Source organism: Orbicella faveolata, unplaced genomic scaffold (assembly GCF_042242905.1).
Source record: "Orbicella faveolata isolate gen_17 unplaced genomic scaffold, um_ofav_v1 contig_1, whole genome shotgun sequence".
Taxonomy (NCBI): domain Eukaryota; kingdom Metazoa; phylum Cnidaria; class Anthozoa; order Scleractinia; family Merulinidae; genus Orbicella; species Orbicella faveolata.
Window position 1 is genome coordinate 10,053,798 of NW_028301536.1, and position 10,590 is coordinate 10,064,387.

The window sequence follows — 10,590 nt, forward strand, 5'->3', positions numbered from 1 at the left end:
CTAAAAATAGAATTTGTTATATAATTGGAATTGGTAAATTTCAAAAATCAAGCGAAAGACCGCTTTGGTTAAAACCGCTTTTGGTTAAAACTGTTTTTGACCGTCCGCAGACTTGCAGACAGAAGCTTGTTTGTTTTGACAGCCGATTCAATTCAATTCGATTTCTTCGAAAACCATGTGAAAGATTATTGCTCTTGTACGGTTTAATAGAGAATTGAAAAGCAAGATTTCGCTTAATGATTGAGGTAACGATGCCGATTAAACTTCGCATGAAATGCTAATGAAATGAATGTTCATCGCACAGAATACCTCTCTGTTTTCATTTTTCCCATCGGTGATATTATTTTCGCTTTATTCCGTTTTGTATTTATTGCTCTAATTCTTAATAATCAGTTTTTATTAGTCTTGTCAGTGACATATCTCCCGCTCAGATTTTAAACTACGTGTGTTAAGCGAACCAATTTTTTTCCTTTGTTTTGAATCCTTATATTGTGAGAGCTTTGTTCCTGTCTTTTATACAGGCCGAGTTATTGTATATTGACAGGATTTTGTCTTTTTGGAAGTTCCAGCCGTAGTGAAACTTTCGAACGGTATAATTGAAGCATTTAGCTCCATTATTTCCATTGTCGTACACAATGACACATTCTTTTGAGAGAATTAACTCTCCCGGGCTACCGTCTGCCTGTCTAGATTTGCTTTCGCTCAAAACAACTCTCCTCTCGTTTTTAAGCAATACTCTTTTCCTTATTTGAATGCACAAAAAATTTTCCTTTGATTACAAGGTTATATTTAACAAGTTTGTCGCTCATCTCAAATGAATGAAAGACATTGCGGAATAAAGATATAATTTCTAATTTGTTTGGCAATTAGATATTCTTTATGTTCACTCTAAATCCTAATAAAAGCAACCTGAAATTCATTTTGAACATTAATCACCAAAACAGAATTTATAAAAACGTGAAGAAAAGTAATTATTTTCATATACAATACTGAATCGCTTGTCTCCCTGAAGTGATACGTTACATGCTGATAAGACAAAAACAAAAAACGCATTCGGCTGATTCATTTTATTCAATACCTTTGCGCTCACAGAAGAGCCGATATATGTAGAGAGATTTCAAAATAAGTTGAGCTAAAGACGTAAACGAAACGTGATAAGGCGCCAACAAATGACCGAAAATTATTCATCTGTGAGAACTAAAAGGGCTAAAAGTTACACTCAAACCTGAAAAGTGCACCTTGTCAAAATCATAAAACTGTGACAAAGCTTAAACAAGCGATCGTTTGTTTATCTATATGACAAAAGAAAACAGTTCGTGTTTTTGTCCGCACGAAGTAATAAATTTGTATTGTCCTTGTCAGTAACCATTCGAACATACCTTGCACCGTGTAAGATGTAAGATGTAAGTCCCGCTAAAACTATAATACCGGCCTGCTTCAAAGTGAAGAGACCAGCAGACGTGAGTAAGGACCAAAAGATGATCTATCACAGTAGTTCTAATGCTGCACTAGTGCTTCGAGCACTTTGGGGTTTCCTGAAATAATATCCTGGTTTGTCTCGTGTGATTTCTTTCAGGAACTAAATAGGTTAAGTATATTCGATGGGATAAAACGATGACACTTAAATACTTTCACTTAACTCCATATGATTTCTTTCGCTTTGGTTCTCTGTCTTTAATTAGTTTGTCCCATTGCAGAAATTGGGACATTACACTAATGGCCAATGTTAAACCCAGGGACAAGGTATATGGACAAACATTAAAATAATGACAAAGATGGTAAAAAAGGGCAAACATTACAAACAAATTGTCCTTTTTAGTGCACATTCACAGCTCTGAAGTGTGTGTGTTTGAAACGCAACAGTTTGCGTTTCTAAATAGTTCAAGATCGCTGCCGAGGACTAATTCATTCATAATTTTCATTAAAGCCATTTTCCATCAAAGTTAATGTCTTACAATGGTACCTTGCCGTGTTTTTTCATAACTGTATTTAAAAAAAAATTGCTAGCGTGTTTGTAAGAACTTTTAAGTTGTCAGGCAACGCTCCTCGATAAATACAGCTACTCGATTACCCTCCACTTAGATACTCAAAGAGCACTCGTTAGAGAGAATCAAAAAATATTAATTTTCTTACATCACCCCTTACTGGACAGAAGTAAGCTGTTACCTTTCGTGTGCAAAATGCAGCCGGGCAGTGTGTTCCAGTCTTCATTCCGTTCCTACTGCTCTTGTCCGTACCCAAGCTGCGTGGAGGACAGAAACAGTGCTCATGTTTGCCAGGCTTCTCTTACGTGCCAAAAACCTAGCGAATCCCACTTGCGGTTACAAGCAAGTTCGCTGTTACAGATGCAAGGGAATCCACGGCTATACTCCAAAACGGAGCGTCCCGCCTTTGTTCCATCTGCATTCGGTGTTATCTCAAGACCTACAGGATTTTATGTCCCTTCGACTCACTGTCTACCGGGCCAGCAGTTGTTTTTTCCGTTCAGTCAAACAGCGCACAACAGACAGCAAGGTAAGTCAAACTGCAATTAAAAACTTTAATATATTATTTGCGAGCTGCTCTTTGCCATGCATTTTCTTCCGGTTAGATCATAATGTTAACTTCTCATTCATTCTTGTTGCCCTGTTCATGAACCATGTTAAAAGTCAAAGGGCTGGCATTTCTCCAAACCTGGAGAAAAGAGCAAAATTCAATTATTGTGTACTCGGTTCAATTAAAAATAAGCTTTGCTATTTCCTCTCATATATTTGAATTATATTTTACGGCTTATTGTTCTCTGAGTACACTTTTTATAGGTAATTATTCGTTAATTTATCCGGCATATTTAGTCAAAAGAGATCATAAAAGGTAGTGATAGGAAGGAACAATAAAACGGTAAACAAATCGTACATATAAAATATTTCTGGAAAAGAAGGAATGGTGGAGAAGTAGATTCCGTATCTCTTTTAAGAGGAATTAAGTGGAATGAAAATCTGCTCAGACTGTTTTAAAAACATTGTTTGTCTTCAGTTTGAAGATGTAATTAATAGAGATTTGGAGTAATCCCAATATACGTACCGTATATTATACTGCCTTCGCGTCCGGAGTTTCTTGTTTATTATTTACCCATAAATTTCAACATAATTATTTCGTTGCCAATGCAAGCTTTCTCTCCATTTAATTGTTTTTAACTCATTGTCATTTATTGGCTGACGGCTGCCGAAAGAGACCAGTCACTTAAATTCTGAATGGCGTCGCGTTACTTTTAGGCAGTAAAATATGCAAAACAGTGACTTGCCAAGTCAGGGCTAAATGTAAATATGACGTCAAATCGCAGAAACATCTTCCGAAAATAGCCCCAAAATAGTCAAAACATCCTTCTAAATTATTGTGGTTTTCTTTCGGTTTCAAAATAAAATGAAACTTTATTGAGTGGCAACTGCTTTATCAGATTGCTGTTGGCACTGGTGCGTAAGTGAACATATACTTTAAATGCGGAATAAAGATTTCGAGACATGAGAGTTATGTACATATGCAACTTCGGAAGTGGCCAAAATTAAGACAGAAAAACAACAACAAAAATTTTCGAATCCCGTTCAAGACTGAAATACCTAAACTGCGTACACAACTGCGATGATATTGCATGCGTTGAAACTAAACTGAGCAAAACAGCTCCAAACGCAAAGAAGCTCTTGAAAACATTTGACGCATAATCAAGAAATCTAAATATTGCTATAGTTCTAAATGTCTGAAAACGTTTCTAAATCTCTAAAAAAGCCAGGTTTTTCTTTCTAAGCCTAAGCCAAGTTGTTAAACTGTCAACAGATTAAGTTAGATAATTTAACGGATTTGTAATGCTGGAAGGTTCATGACGCCATTGACTGTCTTTTTAGGTTAGTAAAACTAATTACTAACAAGTCAAAAGCAAGAAATTGAAAAACCCCAAAAGTACCGAAAATTTGATTTCTTTTACATAGTTCAAAGTGATGGGGTACTGTCTTTAAAGTAGTTTAAGTGCTTACGTGCTTAGAACGGCTTAGGTTTTATAGGTAACTAGACGCTCTAAGAGCGTTTACTCGGGCTTCATACCGCAATATCAAATCGTACTTTACAAGTAAGCTTACTGAACACAATAAAAACAAATAAAAGAATCAGGATGTTTTAACACAAGAATTACGCTTGGATATTCACTATTCAAGCTGCTCAGTCGAGTATCCTCTTTATCCAATTGCACGTTGTTTGCTTCATCTTCGAAGCTCTGTTTATGAATCTATTCTTGATTTTTTCAATATCTGCTCATTTGTTCTCTCTCGAGAACGAGCATGAACTTTGATTATTTGGCAGGCTTTCAAGCGATATAATTACTTGACCGACTCGTTCCGAAAACGAGTGACATCTTTGTATGTGAGATGGACGTATACGACGTGATTCTTTCGCAACCTCTTTTCACGAAACACCGTATTCTGTAAATTATGTTGATTACGAGGAGCGAGCTCACGATAACACGAGCTGTCGCACTCTCATCCCCAGTTTCCAAGGTCTACGCTAGGATCGCCTGGGACCATTAGACAGGCTTGCATTTTATGACTCGGGCTTTCCTACGGAAGCCCGAGTAATTAAATAATTTGATTCTGATGAAGATCTATGATGTGCAATTTTATTTCCTCTGCTGTTAACAATGTGGCTAAAGAATAGGAGGATGGACAACTGCGCTTAATGTTAATCCAGTATTAAAACATGATCGAAGTTTCAAAATCTGATTGAAAAGTTTTACAGCTAAAATTTATAAGTTAAACGAGACTTACCTGGAAGTTGAAGTTTGACTGTAATTCTATGAGATGCCAGTCACGACCGAGTAATAAGCGTCCTTTAAATCAACTGACGCCATGTAGCAATTTGGGGGTAATGAGCCTATAATAAATTGCTTTCCAGAATGAGTCCATTTTGAAGTGTTGATATTCAACATGCTGGTTGAAGCTTTTCAAATGTAAAATCATTCGATATGATCCATCTTTTTATTTGCCACAAAAATTGGCGAAATATATTCCCCACTTTCGTCTTGGGTGGGTACAATGACGCCTTTGTCATGCAATTTTTGAATTTCAACTTCTATAACCAGTGAGTCACAGATGTTGGATGTTTTCTTTTGGGGCCCAAGTTCTTTGTGGGCTGTGTGGAAAATTCAACATACAGACCCTTAACACAATTAAGGACTTCTGAGTCAGAAGTTATTTCCTTCCATTTGTCAAGGGAACGTGCCAGATGGCCACCCTTGAAGCTTTGCACCTTATTAGCAAAATAATGTTTCATATTGGTCTCAAACAACAAGAGATTATTTACCTCTAAGTTATCGAGTGTGTCAGCGGAAATCATTGCTGCTTCTTCCCCTGGTCTTACGATCGGAAGAAGGGTTTTGGGCGTCTTCGAGTTCCACTGACGACCTTTTGATAAAAAAGGCTTGCTTCGCCGATCAGATTTTGGGTAGTTTCCTGAAGGGTGTCCCTTTATGTTTTTGTGGCGACTCCCAACTGCTGCGGTGACTACTCTGTTTGATGCTCGTATATTATTCAGCTGGGTTTGCAGGTCGTTTCCAAACAACAGAGCTGTTACTGGAACATGCGAAACACACAGGCCTGCATAATCTTTATTTAGATGCGGTTTGATCGACGATCTCTGCGACGGTGGGACAAGTCGACATGAGCGTGCTCTAGGAGAGCGACCGCATCTGTGTTCAATTTTATAAGTTTCTGAATGTCAGAGTCTGACTTCGGCTGCTTCGAATTCTTCATTCCTAGCAGCCTCTCAATGGATTTGCACAGTACAGCACCAGTAGTGCCAACCGTTTTCTGGGTTGAGCTAGACCTGAGGTCCTGTTGTTTTACTGAGTGGCCCAGTTTATCCCAGATTTCGGGATTAACCCGCGGTGTTGCGAGAGTCTTGCAGTTCGCCGGGCGTAAATACTTCCCCGACTCAGTTTAGTTTCGAGTCTGGCAATTTCTTAGACCACAGGTTGTTAATAAACTCAGCCAGTTGTTTCTCAACAGCCAGACCTGATTCGTCTGCATTGAGAAAATCTTCTGCGATCTCCTATAACAATGGGTCATTGCCGCCGTCGCTTTGCTCGAGTCGAGCACGCGGTTAATCTTTGGAAGTTTTGTCGGCTTCAGTGCTACAAAGGGCCTGAAGTTCCGCGTCCGAGTCATTTCCATCTTCATCTGAACCATCAGAAGCACTCATTTCGTCTTTGGAACTGTGTTTTCCTCGCCGTTTAGGGTCGAGTTGATCGTCTGTGTTACTGGGATGAATCCGCTTGAGCGACTGGTTCATGTTGAATTGAGGATCGAGTCTGCCATCGCTCCGAGGGTTTTGTTGACGTTCTGAAGCATACTGAACATGGGATCCTGGCGGGAAGTTGTTGGGGTCTTCTCCTTAGGATCGTGGTCATCGTTTAAGAGGGCGTCCTCTGCCTCAGTGGAAAGTGTTTGCTCGTTCGTATTCGCCATAATCAAAGAGCTTGGAGAGACGCGACCGGCCGCTCTGGAATTACGCGCGCAACTAATCGCTCGGGCTACTCGCACTTATCTCACGTGACTCACTAGTGAGTAGGACTGAGTCGAAATAGAATCAAAATCATTAAAGTCCTGCTTTGAACAACCAGGCTTGATGTAACCTCCACTACAAAATGCTGTTGGGGAACACTTATCGATTCTTAACACATAGTTCAGAAACTTATGATGGCTTACTACAGTTTTAATGGACTACAACAGCCCAACTTTTAACTCTTTTGAAAAATGTTCCAAGATGTTTTTCCTTTCTCTATTTACTGTTTACTTAAGTTTTTTACTATTCTATGTGAAACTTGAACAATTAAACGTCAACAAATGACCAAAATGAACGAACGAGTGCCAAAGGAGAGACTGGGCAAAAGTAGGTTGAATCACGTTTTTCTCAAAATCTACCCGTATGACCCCACCTCAAAATTTCAGGATTAAGAAATTGGCTCTGATTTAACATTCATGCAAAGTAAAATAAAAATCTGTAAGACAGGTTTTTCGCAAACTAAGAAAATGTGAAATCAAAAATAGCTCACGATCTGTCTTACAGAGTTTTATTTTACTTTGCATGAATGTTAAATCAGAGCCAATTTCTTATTCCTAAAATTTTGAGGTGGGATCATATGGGTAGATTTTGCGAAAAACGTGATTTAACCTACTAGTGCCCAGTCTCTCCCTAGGTAATCGGTCGTTCATTTTGGCCACTTGTTGACGTTTAATTGTTTAATTTTCACATAGAATGGTAAGAGACTTAAGTAAACAGTAAATAGAGAAAGGAAACACATCTTGGAACATTTTCCAAAAGAGTTAGAAGTTGAGCTGTTATAATCCATCAAAACTGTAATAAGCCACCTTAAGCAATTTTTGTTCAGTATAAACTCTTATACTTGGCAATAACTGATCGAGGCTTTCAAATCGAGAAGCACTTAAAATTCACATTCTTCCAGGCAGGTTATTTTTAACGAGGAAATTTAGCTTGAGTGTTCTGTATAAACTGGCTTAAGTGTGTAGAAGTCATTTATTGTTTCCTTTGTTTATCGTGTTATAATTGAATTGAGTAAATTAAAATTAAACAAACAAATAAATAAATAAATAAATAAAAATTACTAGCGACCTATTTTGGTCTAAAAATATATCTTGACTTCCTTTTTACCGGTTTTGGCAGGTAGCCTGGCGACAGGATTGAGAGATAAACCAGAAACAAAGAAGCGACGTAAACGAACCATATTCACTTCAGATCAGTTAAAGCGACTGGAGTCAGCATTTGACCGGCAACAGTACCTTGTTGGTACAGAACGAGAGCGTCTTGCCAGAGAATTAAATCTCTCCGAAACTCAGGTGAAGATTTGGTTTCAGAATAGAAGAATTAAATGGAGGAAGGAACATTTATATGCTGGACAAGTAGACAGTCAGCTGGACGTTGACGCACTGAGCCAAGGATAAACACTAAACTGGACTTGCTTGAACAATATAATGACTTTTTATGGCCATGGATTAGGCCTTTCCACAAATATCCGGATATTCTGGGGGATATTTAGAATTTTCTGAGATATTTAGAAAGTATTAAAATATTTAGAAAATTAAGGGATTTTTTGAAATATTCATAGCTTGTTTTGCCTGAGTCCTGTGTTTCCTCGCTATTCCTTCGAAACAAGACCCAGTTTTATTCCAGAAACAATCCAGTCCAGCAATTTTCCTTTCGAAAAATATATTCCATATCACTAAAAGCGCTGAAGGAACAAATTTCAAAAATGGCGGATACCGGTAACATCAAAGCCCCTGAAACTTCTTCCTCAACTCTAAAACACCAACGTGTTTGTCAGCTAGACATGCGCAACTCAACCGGAAGTCCGATATTTTCAGACTTCAGATCGGATCTTTCCAGGGTCAAATGTATAGGATGAACAAAAACGAAAGAAATTGTTATCCCCGGTTGATGCGTGACACTTAAATGGATATGAACATTCAAAACAAAATAAAAATTGAAAACTAATAACGTATAAAAATGTCAATGTCATCTTGTGAAAAATCACAAGCGTTTTCGGCATGGCCCTTCTTCAGTGTGAAACCATTACATGTTCGGTTCGCGTGACTGTTCATTTGAAAGTAACATACGGAAGTTAAGGTGGCCGAACACAGTTTTCGCGCGCGCTTTTGCTGATGCAATTGAGCGCGCGCGCACAAGGATTGCAAAGAGCGATCATTTTATTTACTCAACACCCGCACTATCTGTGCTATTTTTTCTCTATCATTGAACGCAGTGTATTGATGGCTTTAGTCTTTTATTACAAAGATATGTTAGAAAAGGTAACGACGCAAAGAAACCAGCAATTCTCAGCTTTCTCTTTGTTACCGAAAGAACTCAGTTAAATGCAGCGCATGCGCAGTTGCTCGAAATATTGAGACCGATTGCTTTTGCAGAAACTTGCGGATTTCTGACGATCCAGTCGTTTGAATTTCAAGAAATTTGGCAAAAAAATAGTTCAGAAACCACGTAAATGATCTATCGCAAAAAATCTGAATTTTGACCTAGGGAATTTTTAATAATACAGAACATGCGGTGAAAACGATTTACGGCGAATTACGAAAATCGCCTACGTCAAAATTTTATTAGAACAGTGTTGACAGAAGGGATTTAATGTCAATTCGTAGTGGGCAAAAGATGAAAAAAATCTAACGACTGGATTTTTTAAAATAAACAGAAAACATTTTTTAAGCATTGTTTTTAGCCAGCCCCGTTGCCATGGCAACAGCACACACCTTAGCCAAAATGCGAGAATAAATTTTTCTGTGGTTAACCTTGACTCTTGCAAAAAACGAGCGCCAAAGCATAAATAGTAATGATGAATTAGGCATAGGCTCTTGAAAACTGTGTTCGGCCACCTTAGACGCCCGCGCGCCGGTTATATGAAATGGAAAACATCAGCATTTGTTTATCTACGACAAAAAGACAAAACAAATCAGGTTGACAAAAACCCACATGAGTTTGACACATTTACTCTCCAAACGAATAGAGATGATCAGTACTCGTTTTTTTGAGTAATTGCTGACTTGAATACGGAATGGGGTTTTTTATCCTGAAGTTGAATATAATACTGAAATCAAAGTGCATATTTTCAACGATCTCACGAGTTGTTCAATGCAAAAAAAAAAATGATTATAATACAGGGACACAGCTGAATTTATTTAATTATGGGAGCCTATATCCGGTAATATATTTCGATTTATCTTATCAAGACGAACAAGTGACAAGAGATCCCAAACAGTTGACTTTTCGGTATACAATAAAAAACACTCTCGATACTCAGTTCAGTGTTCACACTATTGTTTTTACGACCAGGAACTACAATCGTGGACAAAAGTCCTTAGGACACTTACGTAAAGTGAAGGTGAATTAATCAACATGACACGAGCGTGGGATACGCTTTCCCTGACAGGAATCGAACCCATGACCTCCCGAACACCGAGCAGGCGCTCTATCCACTGAGCTGCGAGAACTCATGGAGAGCGAGGTCATTTAAACCAGGTTCGATTCCTGTCGGGGACTCAGAATTTTTCTTTGTCCCACGTTCGTGTCATGTTGATTAATTCACCTTCACATTTCATTACCGACCTTAAAATTCACCATCTTTATTAATTTATCACATCTCGACACTTACGTAGTTTAAAGAATTGTATGTGTTTTGTTACTGAAGTTTGAAAAAGCGCTGCTTGCCTTTAAAAACGCGTTACTTTTCCCCCTCCCCACCCAATACAATGTTGAAAATCAGAAAAGATTGCAGGTAGTAGTTTTCATAGTCCGGGTGCTCGTGACCCACTATGGCTGTCCCATTTACTTGGAGAGTTGGCAAATTTGAACTTCACTAGAATTGGACCTTGGTAGTTAATGCTAGGATGGCAGTGGAAAATCTCGAGCGGGCAGTTTTCTGCAACGCTAATGTGGGGGCCGGGGGTAAATCTGTACCACTAGTTGTATAGAGACTATGCTAAGAATCAAACATATTTCATTAAGTAAATACTTTTGAGGATGCGCGGGTAAAGGCACCATGAGCGA

At 38.4% G+C, this 10,590-nt stretch overlaps 1 protein-coding gene and 1 pseudogene across 1 annotated transcript; one reads left to right on the forward strand and one right to left on the reverse strand.

The window, feature by feature from the left end:
• Positions 1-2,041: 2,041 nt before the first annotated feature.
• On the forward strand, positions 2,042-8,120 carry LOC110056901 (uncharacterized). The gene is made up of 2 exons (XM_020763458.2): positions 2,042-2,514; positions 7,702-8,120. Exons 1-2 carry the CDS (start codon positions 2,181-2,183, stop codon positions 7,977-7,979), a joined length of 612 nt encoding a protein of 203 aa, XP_020619117.1. The 5' UTR covers positions 2,042-2,180; the 3' UTR covers positions 7,980-8,120.
• Positions 5,271-6,615, reverse strand: LOC149118029 (uncharacterized; annotated as a pseudogene).
• Positions 8,121-10,590: the final 2,470 nt, after the last annotated feature.